Below are 18,578 nucleotides of genomic sequence, written 5' to 3' on the forward strand. Positions count from 1 at the left end.
CCTTTGAGGAGAGGTATGCTGGTAGTATCCATTAGAGGGATATAGGAGTTGGGGCTGCTGTTCTGCTGTTCTGTGGTGAGCAAGTGGTTAAGGAGGAGGCTCTGTTTAGCATGGAGATCCCCTCCTGGTGGGAGCTTAGGGGGCCCCTCTGGTAGCTAGGTTTCAGGGACTTCCCTCCTTTCCGGAGGTGTTGGAACTGATACCCAGTAGTTTGTTCAATACTCAGCAAACATTTATTGGGCACCTACTATATGCCAAACACCATGCTATGTGGTGGGTCTTCTGAAGGCAATTTAGGTCCATGAAGCAGCCGAAAGATACACACAGTAGGCACTCTCTTAACAGCCCCTACTCCCCATTTTGTTACATCTGCTATTACATTATAAAAAGGCAGAGCCCTGTCCACGTGCTTTCAAACAGCTGTCCGAACTGGATTCCAACCTATTCACCCCCTACCACTGTTAACTGGCCAGGTAGTCCCGAGAGAAGCTGCCTTAGCAAAAGGAACAGTTTGAATGAATTCGCTATTTTCTAAGACTCTGACGCCCAAGAAGGCTGCCTGAAAGAAACAGCTTCTCAAAATAATGAGATGATGAGTAGCACAGTAGTTACTGGGGGCTAAGAATGTAGCGAACAGCTGGCACAGTGGGAGATGCGGGCTCTGGAAGATAGAAGAGTGTGGGGGAAGGGGGTGTGAAGTGAAACCTTGTCCGGTTGAGCTGGGTGTATGCTGGTGAGCAGGTCATGATGTCAGAACTGCGGCGTATATGAGGTCTGGTCTTTGGGTGATAAGGAGGGATTGGAGGAGGGGCAGGGTAGGCAGCTGGGCTCCTCGGTCTCTTTTCTGAGTTGATGGCTGGAATCTCAGAGTTGGCAGGTGTCATCAGGGACTTCAGTGGGTCCTTTCAGAGCCTCTGAGAATAATAGGGTGAGAGCTGAGGGGAGGAGGAGGAGCCAGGGTTCAAGCCCAGTGGGTCAGGGAGCTGGGGTCAAGGGTCTTTAGGGTATGGAGGCCCTAGCTGAGGCCTTTTTCTGCCAGGGATACTCTCCCATGGGGCTCTGCACCCTTGGATGGGTCACTGTAGAGCAAGGTGTAGCTTCTGATGGGCACAGAGTTGCATGTGGCATGTGTGTCCTGGAGAGGAGCTCATAAGGAGCAGGGGGGACCACAGCACGGACAGCTGCCTCAGCGTCTAGGTCCCAGGTATGGGACCTGGAGAAACGAAGGGGAGGTCAGAGGGAGGGGCGGTGTGTATCGCAGCCACATGAAGACACCATCTGTCACCCTCTGGCCTGCTAGCTCACTGACCTATAATTAGCTCTGGAGGGCATCCTGTGTTGGCTCACAGGAGCGTGGCACTTCAGATGGCCAGGAGAGTAAAAAGTACTGGGATGGACCGTGGTGAGAGGGGCAGCTTCTAGGGGCCCCTCAGTCTCTGCTGTGCTGGGAGGAGCCCACGGGAACTGAGAATGCCTTGAGGGCAGGGCCCATGAGGGCTAAGGGTGGGGGTGTGGGTATAGTGGGAGAAGGAGCTCTGAGCTAGCATGGTGTGAAACTCCTGGGCTGGGCAGAGCTTGAGGATGGCCCTCTTCTCCTTGGCAGTGGCTCTGCGATTACACAGGAAACATGACTGCTGCCCAGCTCATTGCTTGGCTTTCAGAGAGCCTTGGTTGGGTACTGCAGACCACCCCCCCTTCCGGCCCCCATCAAGTGTCTTCTATTCCTTTGGGTGAAATCAACTCTAACACAGAGCAGCTTGTTGCCTGTGGGGCTTCGAGGCCCTGGCTGAGGCTGCTTCATTCTGAGAGAGCTGGAAGAGAAACCGCCACCAGTAAATTCAGTTGGTCATACTCCAAGTGGTTCTCTGTGCTGACCCCCAGGTTGTGCCAGAGACTGGGCGTTTGGTCATGTGCTACTCCCTGTTGCTTTTGAACCATGGCGTGGGGATGGCAGTCTGCCTTTTTGCAGGGGATACATTCCAGGACCCTCAGGGGATGCCTGAAACCACAGGTAGTACTTGGATCCTGTGTACTCGGATCCTATTTTTTCCCCAAGCTCCACACCTATGATAGTTTAATCTATATGTTAGTCCCAATAAGAGATTAACAACAATAACTGATACTAAAATAGAACAATTATAACAATTTACTATAATAAAAATTATGAGACTGTGGTTTCTCTCTCTACTCTCTTTACTATCTTACTGTCCTCCCCCTTTTTCTTGCGATGATACAAGATAATAAAATGGGGGCCCCTGGGTGGCTCAGTGGGTTAAAGCCTCTGCCTTCTGCTGGGGTCATGATCCCAGGGTCCTGGGATCGAGCCCCACATGGGGCTTGTCGCTCGGCGCGGAGCCTGCTTGCCCCGCCCCCCTGCCTGCCTCTCTGCCTACTTGTGACCTCTGTCAAATAAATAAATAAAATTTTTATTTTAAAAAAAGATAATAAAATGGCTCCCTGATGGGATGAAGTGAGGAGAATGATGTGGGCGCCGTGATGTAGGGATAGGCTACTGTTGACCTTCTGATGTGTCAGGATCTTCTGCTTCCATCAGTGGTTGACTGCTGGGAACTGAGATCACAGAAAATGAGGCACCATCCCTGGATGGTGGCCGGGGAGCCACTCTAACTGTGTTCTCTCAAGTAGACCATAAACTTTTGGAGGGTTGACAGCATATCTTACCCACCTCTTGTGTCCATGACAATTCTTAGCACTAGATTAAGGAAATCTACTCCATAGGTTAATTGTTGTATTGAATCGAAGAGGTCTGTCTTCTGATTCCCTGAATTCAATGACACTAGAAATATTTAACCTGGAGCAGAGCAGCCTTTGGGGGCCTAGTATGGTGGTGGTACATCTCAGTGGAAGAATTAGATTCTATAGTAGTAGGTAAAGTGAAAATCCCCAGGTCTCCCGTATAGCATGGTATAAGGCTGTAGGTTTCTAATGTGGAACAATAATGTTACCGTACAGATGTAGTATACATTACATATTAATTATGTAATGTGTACAGTGATTTTAAAAAGAATACTTCCATACAATATAATTTTGTAGTTAAGTGTGGAATGAAATAGCTGGTTTGCATTAGAGTCTTTTATGGCTTATTTTGCTCACCCAAGATAGTTGGATTCTTGTAGATAAATTATGCTGCCCGCGTGATTTCATGGCTACTGTCTTCAGATAGATAACTGTCACTTCAAAGGGGAGATAGGTTTCCATTCAGTGGTAGAAGAAGTTTCCTTAGGACAATGAGGGCTTCCTCATTTAGCAGGGAGCTCCTGTTCCTGAAGGATAATCAAAGAAAGACTGAGTGTAAGGGAGGTGTGGAAGGAACTTCCACACTGTGTGGGAGATTGGCCTAGGTGACCTCGGAGAAGATGCTTCTATGCTGGAATGTGCAGTTCTAGGTAAGAGATGGGTTGGGGTAGGCGGTGGATGGTAGGGGTCCTTGGCAGCCACTCCAGAAGAGGAGTCCCCTTCTCCTTTCTGGCTTGTAGGATGCTGAGGGTGGAAGGCTCGGGGAGGGGGACCAGGCCAGGACCTTGGTCTGGGCTGTTTTATGAGGAGTGACACGCCGGGAGATCCAGGGGGTGACCGCTGCCATCTCTAATGCACAGGGAGTCCTGGGCTTGGATGGGTGGCAGTCAGAAGAGTGGGCTGGGTGCTGTTCCTTGACCTCGGCTCCCACCAGGCCAACTGCGGAGTACCCAGAATGTTTGGCTCTCGTTTGGGTCAGAGCCCCTGGAACAAATGGGATTTTCATTCTTTCTTTATCCTTTCCATCCCTCCCTCTTCTCTCACACACGCTCACACAGGTTCAAGACTGCGCATGCACGGACTCTCCTTCTTGATCGCGCACGCGCGGAAGCTCTCATGGCACACACGTGCTCTTCTGAGCATGCGCGATTTCATGACTCCAGGTGTATGTGCTTACGTAGCCACATGCGTTCACTCTCTTGATTCTACGTACACGACACGTTGGCATGACCATAGTCCTACGTCGTGAGCTCTTGACAAATGACCACAGACAGTCTGTCTCGCCATTATGCGTACATACCCACCATTATACGTGCCGCTCTTTGTGCATGCATCTGCTCGCGGGGCCCCGTACTCGTGACCATGGCCGTCCCTGCACACCACACATTATCATGACTCTTACACACTGTTGCATGGATGCACATGCCCCCCCCCCCCAATACACATACATTCTCTCTCTTTGATAATCACCCCCTCCCCATACCCTTTGGTCACCAGGCACACTCATGAAGATGCAGTTCTGAGTACTCTGGACCTTCCATGCCCTGGCCCCGGTCAGTACTTCCCTCTCGTGTTCCTGATGTGGGCAGCTCTGTTTTCTGCTCCAGGACAGCTCCCTCATCTAGAGGCTCATCTACTAACTCGGATACTTCTGAGCTTTTTTTTTTTCCCCCAATGCCAGAAGAATCATATTGGGCCTATAGATTTTGACCCCTAGTTTTGAAAGATTTTTATTCTCCAGATAAGCCACATTTATTACTTTGTTTCTTCTTTTGCAAACAATTTTTAAAGGCACGTATGAGTGTTGACCAATGGCTCTGGTTAGCAGAAGTCCTCCAGGGTTGCTGAACTTAATGAGGTCATTTCAGCCCAAGTCGTGCGCTGTGTTCCGGGGCTGCAGGCTTGGTTGGTTGAGATCTCTGGGAGCCCTTTGGAATGTGGGAAGGAGTCAGTAGACCCTCCCATGTCACCTGTGCAGCCTTCTTGGGCTGGTCGTCCTGTGGCACTGACGTGCTGACTCTCTGAGGGAGCAGGTGTTTACTTAATGGGAGCCTTCTGGAAGCCGTACGTAAATGTATGATGCTTTTTCGACTGGAGCCCTTTTATACAAATGAGACCTTAATCAGACATCCAGAAACATCGACAGATTCAGAACGGATGAGATTATATTAAGAAAAGGGAGTTCAGGGCCTTTTGCCTTTGCCTCCCCTTTGCCGTGGTATTGTCCCCACAGGTATTGTCCCAGGCAGGCCCTAAAGGTACTATCTCAGTCTGCAAATCCTGTCTTCTTTTATTTTTTTTAAAGATTTTATTTATTTATTTGACAGAGAGAAAGAGAGAGTGCGCAGGGGGAAGGCCAGGGGAGGGTCCGAGGGAGAAGCAGGCTCTTCTTAGAGCAGGGAGCCTGATGCGGGGCTTGATCCCAGGACCCAGGGATCATGACCTGAGCCGAAGGCAGATGCTTAACCGACAGCCACCCAGGCGCTGGTCCCGTCTTCATTTAAAGAGGTAGTTGCGATGGCTCCACTTTTGGGTATTTTAGAAGAAGCAGTGTTTAGAAGAGACTCTCAGTCCTCCTTTCTCCGTTAGTCTTTGACATTAGTCCCCCTGGGGTGGTGATAGTGAGGGTGACCATACAGGCAGCTGTGGCTCAGTTTATACCTGTGTCCTGGTGTGAGTGTTCACAGTGCTTCCATTGATTCTTAGGAAGGGCCTGGTTTGGACAGTAAGTCATACGCTCACCCAAATGGCAGGCCATGTCTCGGGAAGAAGTGACCCATACCTAACGTGTGAGGAGCAGCTGGGGAGATGGGCTGCACAGAGACAGGCCCAGGGGAGCCTGTTGGATAGAGACCTCACTCCCTGTGCCTACCTGAAGGTGCCCGGCATGAGGACATGGTGGCCCTGGGTGGCCGTCGGTGCCCATGGGTCCTTGGGTAGCATTTTCTACTCCTCAGATCAGTTTCTGTCTTATCCCCTTTGACCCTCATGACAACCTAGAAGACCACGAGGGCATGTTGTGTGTTAGGACCTTCATCTTCCAGATTTGGGAACCCAAAGCCCAGAGAGGTAAAGTCTCACTGTTGGTCTTTTCGGAGGCCTGGAAAACTGTGTGCTTTTGAAGGGATTCTTGCAGCCATGAGAAACTATCAGGAGAGCTTTTCCGGGAGGTTTTCTTGGGCAACCTGTAGCTTCCTGTAGCTAATACAGATTTTTAGTTTTCTTAGTATGTTCAAAGTGGGCCTGGCCTGGAGGTGCCTTAGGAGCCTGAGGTGCTCGGATTCAACCCTGAGCGCTGGGCCGTGATCTCAGCCCTCTGTGTCCATGAACTCCAGTGATCCTCAAATCAGCTCAAATCAGCTGTCTGAGGTGGGCATTGCTATCATCCCCATTTCACAGATGAGGAACTGAGGCTCCAAGACATTAAGCATCTTTTCCCAGCCACGTGGTGGTCAGTGGAGGAGCCAGCATTCAGACCCATCAGCCTGTTCCACAGTCTGCCTTGCCAAGCAGGAGTGGCCCCTGTCTTGCTCTCCAGAAGGTTTCATTTTCAGAAGGCAAGATAAATGAACCTATTCCCAGGCCTTGAGCCAGTTTTTACTATTTTGGGAACTTGGGCAGGGGTGGTCTGTCCAGAAACAACCCTGTTACATGTGTCTGTTCCATTCTATGCATGTTACGACCCCTGTGTTGGGGCATCCAAAGGTAAGTAGGGCATGGTTCTTAGCCCCGGGTCTTCCGATGAGATGATGTATCACAGAGGGAGGTAAGAGTAAAAGACCATGCTGGGTCTGTGGAAGGCTTGATCTTACTGGGGGGATCACAGAAGGCCCCATGGACGAAGTAGTATTTGAGGTGGGCTTAGAAGGGTGATCGGAAGTGCCTTAGGCTGACATGGAAGGGGAGACTGAGGCAGGCTGGGTGAGATGCCAGGACTCGTGAGCAGTGGTCCAAGAGCAGGACAGTGAGCAGGGGAGGAAGCTCACTGGGCTCTCGCAGGAGAGGAGGAATGAGGGCAAGGCTTTTTGGGGTGGTGGGCTGAACAGGGAGAGGGACGGGAGGAGGAGAAGCTTCTGGGTTAGAGGGAAGGAGAGGTGGGCAGCTGGACGTCATTGTCCTGGGAGGGTAGTATCTGGAAACCCCGCAGGATGAGGGGAGCCGAGGGGTGTCCTCAGTTCCTGAGGGATGTGGTGTGGTGTGCGGGTCTCAGGGGACTGCTCACAACTCTGTTTGGAGCCCCTAGGGGAGATGGGGTTGGGGGAGGGATTTAGATGGATGGATGGTGGCTGAAGCCTTGGACATGGGTCACCTCTGGTGCCCTTGGGCGAGGGTGAGAAATCGTGAAGGAGTCGCAGTCTCTCTTGCCCTTTCTTACCTCCTCTCCCTGCCTTGGAGTCAGACAGACTAGGATAGAATCCGAGTTCTTCCTCTTCACAGCTCTGTAGATTCGGGTACATGACTCTGAGACCCCGTCCTCACGTCTGTGGAGGGGGAAGGACTGTGTCTTCCTTACGAGGGACTGTGAGAATTAAAGTAGGTGAATGCAGGACAGCCTGGCCTGGGGTCAATAGCCAGTAAGTCAGAGCTGCTCTCATAATTGGTATGATTTTCCCGGAGGACCACCTCCCTTCTTCTGGCCCAGTGGGCGCAGGGCCCGCCTGTCTTACCGCTTCGCTCCAGGGCCTCCAGCCTGAGGCCCACTCCCACGGGCACAGCGGCAGCCAGCTTCGCCCTGGCCCTCTGGCCCCCACGGGGCCGCCGGCTGTGCCCTCCAGGAGCTCCCTCACCAAGGTGGGGCCCAGCTGGCATCTGGGAGGGCCGTGGGGAGCCAGCCAGTTACGTGTGTGCATGTGTGTGGCTGGTCAGAGCATCAGGTCCATCAGGGCACAGCCGTCCTGTTTGTGCGGAAGAGATGGGGGTGACTCTTGAGAAGCCAGAGAGGCCTCTGATTTGCCTCTTCTGGCAAGAAGAGCCCAGACACCTGGTGTGGGTCTGACACCCCCCCACCCCTGCCACATGCACACACACTCACCCTCACGCCTGCTCTCTCTGGAGCCCTCTCCCTCTGTTTCACAGCCTGCCCACACTCCTCGCTGGCAAAGCCCCTCAAATGCTCACTTTGGGGGCTGGTAGCTGTCACCTCAGAATCAGGACCTGGGAGTGTTACTTAGAAATTGTGCAGGAGTCGAGGAGGCTTCTGTGAGGCTGAGATGATAATTACGCTATTTAAAGCCGGCCCCGGAGCCAGAAGGAGCCAGGTGTCCCCGCCTGGCTGCCCTCGAGCTCCCTTCTGCTCTGCTCCCTGCACCGGCGGGACCAGGGCGGGGGGGGGGGGGGCCCTTCCGCCCCCCCCGCGGGCCCCGCCGGGGCGGGGGGGGGGGGGGGGGGGGGGGGGGGGGTCCCTTCTGCTCTCCTCGCTGCGCCAGCCGTGGCTGGGGTGGGGGAGTCTCGGGCAGCCGTCTTGGGGCATCGAGCCTGGCAGTGCCCTCTGGGCTCATCCGCAGCCTGCTCTCCACGATGCCATTTCACAAGGGGAAGCACAGGGGCACCCGGCTGGGAGGGAGGCTGGGAAAGGGCCTTGCTTACACAGCCAGCTTCTCTGTTGCCAGAATGACCAGAAGGATTTGGGGAGGCCAAGTTGGACCAAATAGCTAGCACATCACAGCGGGCGGCCTGAGGTCTGTTCTCCCTTCCTGAGAACTTCCAAACCCCTTCCACAGGCCTGCCTTTGCACACCACTGATGGTCCTTCACACACCCCTGCAATCCTGCGCCGCTTTCTGTTTATCTGTGATCTCCCCGCTGGAGAGTGGGCCAAACAAGGGTCGTGGGTTCCATCTGACAGCAGAACTCTCAGTAGGCGGTGGCAAGCCCAAGGTCATCCTGCTGATCTGTGGCAGAACCACAGCCTCGCTGTCCAGAGTCCCAACTCTGGGCTCCCTCCTCTCCACTACCCTGCAGGATGCTCGGGATCTGTTGGGCTGAGGTGGCTCCTGGGCCCCTGAGCTCCTGAGCACACCATGGCTCTTCTCCAAAGGGCAGATTCTGCCCCCAGGAGCCCATTCCTCAGCCTAGCCTTCCCTCGTGCTCTCTCATTTTTTTCTTGGGGTGGGGTGAGGGCGTGGGAGGGAATGACGGCCGGGCCGCTTGTGAGCTTGGAGAGGTCTGGGGGTGGGGGGCGGCATCGTGGCTGTCAGCCTCAGAGCTCAGAGCATTCAGGGTGGATGGGAGAACTGGAGGAATGGCTGTTATCAGCATCAGTGAGTTGTCAGTCCTGGCAAGACTGGGCTGGCAGCCGGGTCCTGTCCACCCCCTGCTGCTCTGGGGGGCGGGGACATTGAGGTGGGGGGTGGTGCAGAGCACGGGGCTACTTTTCACCTCTGTGATTTGCTGGGACACTGCCCTCCACAGTGGCTGTCCAGCTCAGGGAAAGGATCCCCTGGGTTAGTGTCTGTGTCCAGTTTGTGTCGAGAGCAGGTGTGTGGCCACATGTTTAGGTCCCAGGTCCCCAGGTTTCTGTGTCTGCCTATGTGCGTGTGTGGGCACACCCTTGGGCCAGCCTGAAAGCCTGGGCCCCTTGGGAAGGGCTGTGGTGATGAGCTCAGGAGTTCTCAAGCTTGTGCTCTAGCTTGAGGCTCCCCAGCCTCCCTCTTTTTTTTTTTTTTTTTTTTTTAAAGATTTTTATTTATTTATTTGACAGACAGAGATCACAAGTAGGCAGAGAGGCAGGCAGAGAGAGAGGAAGGGAAGCAGGCTCCCTGCTGAGCAGAGAGCCCGATGCGGGGCTCGATCTCAGGACCCTGAGATCATGACCTGAGCTGAAGGCAGAGGCCTTAACCCTCTGAGCCACCCAGGCGCCCCCCCAGCCTCCCTCTTGCTCTTCCATTTCTACCTAGATCCCGAGTACTTGGTGGGGGGTGGGGTGGCGAGGGAGATGACAGTCAGGTTTACGTGGAAGGGGCATGGCCCTTCTATGGTTGCCCTGCTGGGCTCAGCCCTGCCATAGGCTGGGTGCTGCCCAGGGTCTGACTTCTCATGTTGGGTCCTGACACCTCCTATCTCTTCCCTGACCGTCCCAATCCGCCTGTCGCCCATGCTGGCCACCTAAGGGGTAGGCAAGACGCTGTCCCCATGTCTCCCAAATGGGGAGGGGAGGGAAGGGAGGAAAGCACTGTATATGGAGTGTCTCCTCTGGGCCTAGGGCTGTGCTGGCTGCTCCCATCTTGTTTCTCATGCAGCAGGAGCTCTGAGACAGCTTCCTCTGAAAACCGACTAAAGTGGTAGCCTTCCAGCAGCGGGCAGGGGTATTGGAAGCCCATGCTGGGCAGAGAAATCCCCAGCTGCAGCCGCCTTCCCCAGCACACCTTCCTTTGCTCTGACCACTGGGCTTCCCTGTGCCAGGTTCCAGGGGTTCCTGGAGCCAGGCTGTGCACACACTAACCGCCCTGGCTGGTGATGGCCATAGACAATTACACGGAAGGAGAAGATGTCTAGCCACGAGCCAGGGCCCGTACACATCAGGAAAGCAACACCCCATACCCCCCGCATGACCCTGGGTCCCTTCACCTCATTCAGGTCTTGCTCCAACGCGGAGGTGATGGGCCACAAATTCAGAGTGGCAGCCTGCTGTCTGCCTGGTTTCAGGAGTGGGGATGACTTGAACCAGAGCCTCTTTTCCAAATGATGGGCCTGGAGCCGGTCAGGGCTGTCTGCCACCCCTGTGCCCAGCCTGTGCCTTTTTGAGGAACCAGACTATGTCAGTGGTCTGGGTAGGAGCTGCCCTGCCCCTGTTTCCTGTGACCCTAGTGGACCCCTGCCCATGAAGAGCTCTTTAACCCCTTCTGTGCTTACCTTGGCCTAAGTGCAGGGGAGAAGGCTATGGTGGAGGCAGAGACCCTATCCGCCCACTCTTCTTTCCCACCCCCGGGTCTCAGGAGGACTCTGGGCAGCCTGCTCCCTTGCCACTGACTGAATCATTTCTATATTTGGCCAGTGAGCCACGTGGGTGGGGAACCACTCCACTGCGGCTGCACTTCTGACAGCTGGGGGTGGGGAGAGCTAGAGGCAGAGGCTACAGCAGGCAGCGGGCATGTGCATTCCTTGGGAGAAGTGAGCAAGGCGCCATCTGAGTGAGTAAGCCTGGAGAAGGGGCTTGCGCCAACACCTCGCTCTCCTCCCCCACCTTCTGGTCCAGGTCCTGTGTCCTGTGCCCCCACCCCCACCCCTGGATGCCCTTCTCTACTCAGCTGGTCCTCACGGCAGCCTCTTCTTCCACAGACCACTGCCTTCCAGTAACGATGGGTGTCGCTAGACCCAGCTGGGACTCGGCCAGGCTCCAGCGCTCAGCCTAAGCGGAGGGCCCTCTTCCAGCCCTGCTCTGTCTGCCTGTCATGGCCACACTCGGCTGCTGCCTGCTTGTCTGGGGACCTAGGGCACCCAGCCCCAGCCCTGAGAGGTTAAGCCTGACCCTCTGGCTCCAGTCCACAGGGGTGCCCCGGGCACCAGGCCTCTTCCAGAGCAAGAGCAACTGATGCCATGGGAGAAGCGCCTGCCCACCCGTCCACTTGCCTGGTGCCGCCTGCTCAGAGACCCATGCCCTGGGTGTCAACCCTGTGAACTCCGTCCCATCCCCTGCCGCTGAGAAGGCCCTGCCCACCCCCACCATGTGTGAGGTGATGCCCACAATCAATGAGGGGGACCCTCTGGGGCCCCCCCACGGCGCCGATGCTGACGCCAACTTTGAGCAGCTGATGGTCAACATGCTGGACGAGCGGGAGAAGTTGCTGGAGTCCCTTCGGGAGAGTCAGGAGACCTTGGCGGCCACGCAGAGCCGGCTCCAGGATGCCCTGCATGAACGGGACCAGCTCCAGCGCCACCTTAACTCCGCCCTCCCCCAGGTAAGGCCAGGTGGTCCGCACCTCCCTCAATCCCCAGCTCTCCCCTAGCCTGGCAGAGCCCAGCACCCGGTGAGCTCTGGGCCCTCAGTTTATCTGCACCATTTGCATATCAACAAATGGAATTCACAGATTTTTTAACTTCCCTTCATCTGCCTGCATAAGTCCTTTCCCACTTCCAAGCTCCTCGGCCTGGGATTGGTTTCACCCAGAGAAATGGATGGAATTTGATGCTGGAAGAAAACCCAACCATAGCTGCCCACTGCAGTGAGCCCATGCAGCCAGCAGGTGGCACCCTAGACTGGAAAGACGCTTCTGCCTTGCCTGTGCCTCGTCAGTGCCCTATTCTCGGAGGTGGTGGGTGGGGAAACGGAGGGTGGAAATGGAGAAGTCTTAGGATCATCTAGTCCACCTCTTATCACACAGATGGAAAGAACAAGAGGCACGACGTAGAAAATCTAGGCAGAGCTGGATTTAGAAGCCAGGTATCTTGACACCTCTCTTAGGCTCCTTAATCAACAATACCACCATTGCTAGCAATGAAGTCACCATTTCTGTGTTTTCTGGGTACTAAGCACTCCGTGTGCAGTTGGCCTCGCTCAATGCTCGCAGCTATGAAGTTGCTACTGTTACCGCCATCATTTCTATTTCACAAGTGATGGAAGGTGATGCTTGAGGAGATTAGCCAGTTGCCCAGCCTGTGTGTGCGTGCGTGCATGCGTGTGTGTTTGTGTGTGTGCGTGTGTGTGTGTATTGCTGCCTGGACCGGGGAGGCAGCTGTGAGGAGCCATACGTCCACCGTTTCCCCGCGTGTGGGGAGAAGAATCAGGGTGAACCCAGGTGGACCACAGGACTCTCCTGCCCAGTGCTCAGAACTGGTGGGGGCAGAGTCTGGTGGTGCTTGATGGAGAGGGATATGGAGTCCTGCAGGAGGACAAGGTTCAGGAGGCCCTGAACAAGCCATAGATTGAAGGAGCCAGGCCCTGCCCCTGGGGCCAACAGACTAGAAAGGAGATAGATAGAAAGCCGAGCGACTGGAAGACCAGGTAGGTAGGGGAAGAGAAGAGTGGCCCCAACGGTCGTTTAAACTGCATCAGTGTTAAAAGTTGCTGCCTTTGGCAGACCCGTGGTAAGCGCTTTACATACATTGGCTCATTTGATCCTCGTAGCAACAGGGGAGGAAGCTTGTGCTTCTATCTTACAGATAGAGGTGGAGCTTCAGAGACGCTAGGTGACTTGTCCAAGATCACACAGCTAATGGGGCAGAGCTGGGATTTGAGTCTAGCCCTATGCTGGGAGCTGTAGGCAGGCAGGGCTTATATCTTTCTTGTCACTGTGTCCCCAGGGAGCATCACAGGACCTGGTACATGGTAGATGTTCACGGTAGTTGTGCTTGAACGATGGGTTCCTAAGCTGGTGCTGTTGAGCCCTATTCCAGACAGCGTTCAGGGCAGGGAGACAGCCTTCCTCTGCGGAGTCTGGAAAGGTCCCCAGGACCCGTATCCTTTGAGATGGACTTTGAAAGATAGATGTGATTTCATCACCTGGTGACAGAGAGTTGGGCTTTCCAGGGGGACGTAGCCCATTGAGCAAAGGTATGGAATCAAGACAGTTTGCTGGTGATTGGACATGGCAGGTGACCCGGGCTGATGTGTGATGTATGATGTATGAAAGGAGCCCATGAAAGAGAAGCTTGAAAAACAGGATACTCAGGGCTTATATTCTGTGTTGTGGACAATGCCTTGCTTTGGGAGACTGTCCTGGCAGCAGTGTGTCCAATGGGCTAGAGTTGGGGAGGAGGCAGATGTCCGTCCGGGTGGGGAGCCCAGGGAAGGGCGGGGAGGAGAGCACGGGTCCTTCGGTGGTGGCGCAATGGCGTGGGGCTAGAGATGTGCTGAGTTCCGTCTCTGGGTATATGTACGTGTGCATGTGTGCATGATGTGTGTGAGTGTGAGTGTGAAATGCGTGTGAGTGGGCGTGAGAGTGAATGTGTTTGAGTGTGCATGTGCATGGTGTGTGTGTGTGTAAAGGAGGGGAGCACCACTGGGGCCATGCCTGGCTGGTGAGATATTTGGCCACCTTTGGCCATGGCCTTGACAGAAAGGCAATAATCAAGGAACAAGGTTGGAGAGATCTGAGGCTTCTCAGGCTCTGGCATCCCTGGGTCCCTTGGCCACTTCCCACAGCCCTTGACCCTGTTGCCTAAGCTGGAGTGATAAGAGGGGATTGCTTTGGAATTCTTCCTTCAATCACAAGTCCTTGGTGGACGGAAGGAGGCTTCAGTTAGGAGAGGGCTGCAGCCGCTGTTCAGTCCCTCCCAGACCCTCCACAGTTCGGGCCACCTTTTGGAAAACTTTTCTGGAATGAGATGATGTCTGCTTGAATAAGTAGGGCACAATAGACCTGGAACTGCGGGGCTAGCCTCTCACCCTTGTGTGCTTGTCCTCACTGAGAAGCGTGGGCTGGAAAGGTGTCTCTGTGTGTCTGGGCCTGACAGTGTGGGGACAGGCCTCCTCAAAGGGACACTTTGAGCATGGATACTTGGTAAGGTCAGAGCGAGTGAACTGGCATCAGGCACCAGGTTGCAGCCCTGGACTAAGAAAGTGGGGGTCCCTGGGATGTGGACTAGAGCCGCATGGCTGACCAGGCAGGTCTGCAGGCTCTCCTGCTCCCACATACGTGGGTCCTTATTTTAGTCCCTTTATTTCACGGCCACCCGTTTCTTGGAAAGCCCTGGCAGCGGGGGCGTGGGAGGGAGCTCCCTGGGGCACTGGCTTCAAAGCCCCCTCTCTTCCTTATCTAATATCCACCAGTCTTTGTCGGGACCTTGCCTTGCCAACCCAGAGGTGAGACTCCCCTCCATCTGTTTCTAAAGGATAAAGTCATTGAGCAGAAATACAAACTAGGGGGCAGGATATAATGGGGTTATGTTGTTGGCTGGAGGGGGAAGGGGCCTCAGACCAGATTCCTTGACTTTCTCACTCTTTTTTCCACCTCTGTCCCCTCATACCCTAATGTGTACTTGGAGTGGATGGAGGACCCAGAGATGGGGACCCCTCTGGGGGCACGGATGCTAACTGTGGTTTGGATGGATGGGGACTTTTCTGGGGGCAGGTGCCAGAAGTAAGGGGTGGGTGAGAAGGTCCCACCACCGATGTGGGCATGCAGGGCACTGGTTAGGGGGCAAATCCCCGAGCACTCAGGGGTCTTGGGGGTTTTCAGGAATTTGCCACCTTAACTCGGGAGCTGAGCATGTGTCGGGAGCAGCTTCTAGAAAGGGAGGAAGAGATATCAGAGCTGAAAGCAGAGCGGAATAACACGAGGGTAAGTGGGGTGACCAGGTGTGTGTGTGTTGTGGGGTGAACCTCCGACCAAGGGCGTGGCCAGGGCCAGGCACATCCCCGGCCCCATGCTGACCTCTTCCTGTCTTATGTTCTGGGGTCGATCCTAGGTTTCTCCCCCATAGATGAGGGTGGCCCTGGGAACGTCTGGGTCTTGGGACAGAGGCTGGAGCAGCTGGCTTGGGGCAGCAGCTGTTCACCAACCTGAAGCATTTCAACATTTTAATAAGGGGGTGCACGGCCCTACTCATGTCTTCTCAGTGGTCACGGGGGTCCTGCTTCTAGCTCCCGGGGCACTGCTCACAGCCTTCCCTCTTGCCCTGCCCTATGCCCTACCAGTTGCTCCTGGAACACCTGGAGTGCCTGGTGTCCCGCCACGAGCGGTCGCTGCGGATGACTGTGGTGAAGCGCCAGGCCCAGTCTCCTTCAGGGGTGTCCAGTGAGGTGGAGGTGCTGAAGGCCCTCAAGTCGCTGTTTGAGCACCACAAGGCCCTGGATGAGAAGGTAGCCGGCCTAGGCCTGCCGCGTGGCCCACCCCACCACCTGGCCTCGCCAATGCGCGTCCCTCCTCTGCGGTTTCTGCACCCCATGTTGAGGGAAAACTGCCCTCGAGCTTCGCCCCAGCCCCTCCTCCCACCAGCCTTATTCCCGGGTCCAGTGTTCCGTTCCCTCTCGGAGATGGGCCTCTTGGCAGGCCCCTCTCTCTGCCTCGTGCCCCAGTGCTGGTAGACCAAGGCCAGGCTCCTGCAGCCGGAGTCCCGTGGGGTCCCTGTGTCTTCCTCCATCTCCCCTTACCCCGGGCAGGTGCGGGAGCGGCTCCGAGCAGCCCTGGAGCGAGTGACCACCTTGGAAGAGCAGCTGGCAGGGGCCCACCAGCAGGTGAGCCGCCCACCCGCCCTCCACCTGTAGGCTGCAGCTCCCGGTAGCTGAGGCGGGTTCACTGCTCTGCCCCACTCACTCCTGCACTGGATTTCTTCCCACGGTCATGGCTGGAGACCCTTAGCCAATGCAAGGCTGGGAGGAGGCAGGGGACTCAGAAGGGTCTGGAATACACCGGAAGTTCTCTTCTCTTTGACTCACCACCCTGGGGGCTGTGCCCTCCATACAGGTGTCTGCCCTGCAGCAGGGGGCCGGGGTTCGCGATGGAGTGGCGGAAGAGGAGGGGACCGTGGAGAGGGGACCGAAGCGCCTGTGGAAGGTGGGTCATGGGGAACTGCGTGGCAGGGGCAGGGCTGTCCCCAGACGGGATGTGAGGGCCCCACCCTGCGTTTGTTCAGGAGAACAAACGCTTGAGTGAAATTCGGGGCTTTCTCCAATATTCCCAGGTCTCTTTCCTTCTTCCCCCTACCCCACCCGTAAAGAAATCGATAGATTTTGTATGTGTGTCCCCCACATGCAGCTAGGCGCCTACTCTGTTGTGTGCTGGAATCCTTAAGGCACTGTGTGTGTCAGTGTCAGATCCGATCCCTTCTCTCTCCCCGAGCTTTTGTTCCCCTAATCATGCCCCTTCCCGGGTGACAAGATTCTGAGACAGCAGGTAAAACTAGACACTACGGTTTTTCAAAAGAGACACAGGAGAACAAGGGTGTTTTGTTTGGTCTCTGTCTGGCGCGAGTTCCTGGGGCCCCGAGGAAGGCCGGTGCTGCTAGAGGTGTGCACGGTCATTGGAGGCAGAGCTGGGATCTGCTCTGGGAGTGCCGTCCCTGGGGTGGGCCAAGGGGGTGGGCTACCCTGGGCCCGACGACTGACTCACGGCTCACTGTCCCCGGAGGATGACACGGGCCAGGTAGAGGAGCTGCAGGAGCTCCTGGAGAAGCAGAACTTTGAGCTGAACCAGGCTCGGGAGCGACTGGTCACCCTGACGGCAACAGTGGCTGAACTTGAGGAGGATCTGGGCACTGCCCGCCGGGACCTCATCAAGTCGGAGGAGCTGAGCAGCAAGCATCAGCGGGACCTCCGGGAGGTGAGCTCGGGCCCCCACCTGCCCCCACCTGGTTGCAGTGTGCAGGCATTCAGCACTCTGGAGGGCAGCTGCTAGAATGCCCTAGGTGTGGAGGGAGGCCAGGCTGGGGCTGGGGAGTTTAAGAGGGAACACTGGGTGGGGTCCACTGTGTGGAGGCATAGCAGGAAGGCTGGGTCAAGGTCAGAAACTGGCAGGGGGGCATGGGGAGGATATAGGCAGTCAGGCTTTGGTGAGGAGGTGCAGGCAGGATTGGGGCAGAGAGAAGCTGATGCCTTTCCCTCCCATGCCCTCCTCTCCTGCCCCAGGCTCTGGCCCAGAAGGAAGACATGGAGGAGAGAATCACAACACTCGAGAAGCGCTACCTGGCTGCGCAGCGCGAGGCCACGTCCATCCATGACCTCAATGACAAACTGGAGAATGAGCTGGCCAATAAGGAGTCCCTGCACCGCCAGGTAACTCCTCCCACTGGTGCGGGGGCGGCCATTGTACTTGACCGTGGAGGTCCTGGTGATGATGCTGGAACCTCTACCCCGGGGGCCCCGGAGCCTGGGGGTCCTGCAGGTCTCCTTGTGGGCAGCCAAGAACCCGGTTATCCTTGGCTTCTCTGGCCTGTCACCTGCTCTCTCCTGGGGCAGGGCCCGGGGCAGGGACGGGGTAGGGGGAAGGCTTTGGGGCTCCCTCTTGACTCCCAGCCATCCCCGCCAGTGTGAAGAGAAGGCCCGGCACCTGCAGGAGCTGCTGGAGGCCGCAGAGCAGAGGCTGCAGCAGACCATGCGCAAGGCTGAGACGCTGCCCGAGGTGGAGGCCGAACTGGCCCAGAGGATCGCAGCTCTCACCAAGGCAAGTGGGCCCAGGGCGCAGGGCTCTGCCTCTGTTTCGGCTTCCGGAGCTTTATGGAGCTCTGATGTGGTGTGCAGAGAGAGTGGGAGGCACCCAGGGCTGGGAGCCAGGAAATGGCCCGTCACCGCCTGCCTCCAGGAACACACCGTCTGTGTCTGTCTGCTGGAAGAGTCGTCCCTGCCCTCATCACCCCTCAAGGAAGTGACGGTCCCTGGACAAGGGCTGCAGAAGTCCACGGAGAAGTAGATGAAACTGTTGCCGATGCAACGTGTTTTGATGATTGTTGACACTATTGTGTCACTACTAGCTATCGTTGGGGGCTGGACTGGAATAATCAGGACTGCTTGGTCCCTGGAAAGATGAAATCCGGGAGGAGATTGGGTCAGAGCAGGTTGGGGGGGGGGAGGTGGGGGGGTAGGGGGGGGGTCATACCTTTCTTTGTCAAACGGAAGCATTCTGGATCTAGAAACTAGCTCTGGTTGCTTGAGGGCTGCAGGTGGAGGATTCATAAAGGGGAATAGATTTGTACCTGATGGATAGTTAACTTTATGGAGGAATCATTTCTAAGAGGTAGGCAGGCTGAAGTCATCGTGGGATCTGGCAGAGCTAGGTAAATGCAGGGACCTAGATGTGCAGTGGGCTAATCAGGAGACTTTTTGAGTGTTTGCACCCCATTGGATGCTGATGGGGGGGCCTCACGTGGGCTCCCCATAGCGACCCTCCCACCAGCTTTGGAGAGAAGGAAGTCAGCACTGAGTAAGCAGCAGGCTCCAAAGCCTCTGGA

The 18,578-nt window shown here is 55.8% G+C and overlaps 1 protein-coding gene across 6 annotated transcripts in view; it reads left to right on the plus strand.

Annotated features, from left to right (window-relative positions):
* Positions 1-18,578, plus strand: part of PPFIA4 (PTPRF interacting protein alpha 4) — a 49,003-nt gene that overhangs the window by 996 nt on the left and 29,429 nt on the right. For 5 of the 6 annotated variants that reach the window (XM_059413134.1, XM_059413135.1, XM_059413139.1 and 2 more), the window contains exons 2-9: positions 11,034-11,653; positions 14,873-14,974; positions 15,331-15,495; positions 15,796-15,870; positions 16,100-16,189; positions 16,763-16,954; positions 17,260-17,406; positions 17,660-17,794. In XM_059413134.1, the coding sequence (XP_059269117.1) occupies positions 11,420-11,653; positions 14,873-14,974; positions 15,331-15,495; positions 15,796-15,870; positions 16,100-16,189; positions 16,763-16,954; positions 17,260-17,406; positions 17,660-17,794 (1,140 nt within the window). In that variant the 5' untranslated portion in view covers positions 11,034-11,419. The remainder of the gene's footprint in view (positions 1-11,033; positions 11,654-14,872; positions 14,975-15,330; positions 15,496-15,795; positions 15,871-16,099; positions 16,190-16,762; positions 16,955-17,259; positions 17,407-17,659; positions 17,795-18,578) is intronic. The other variant, XM_059413136.1, reaches the window with a different exon arrangement.

The sequence above is a fragment of the Mustela nigripes genome, chromosome 10 (assembly GCF_022355385.1).
Source record: "Mustela nigripes isolate SB6536 chromosome 10, MUSNIG.SB6536, whole genome shotgun sequence".
Taxonomy (NCBI): Eukaryota; Metazoa; Chordata; class Mammalia; order Carnivora; family Mustelidae; genus Mustela; species Mustela nigripes.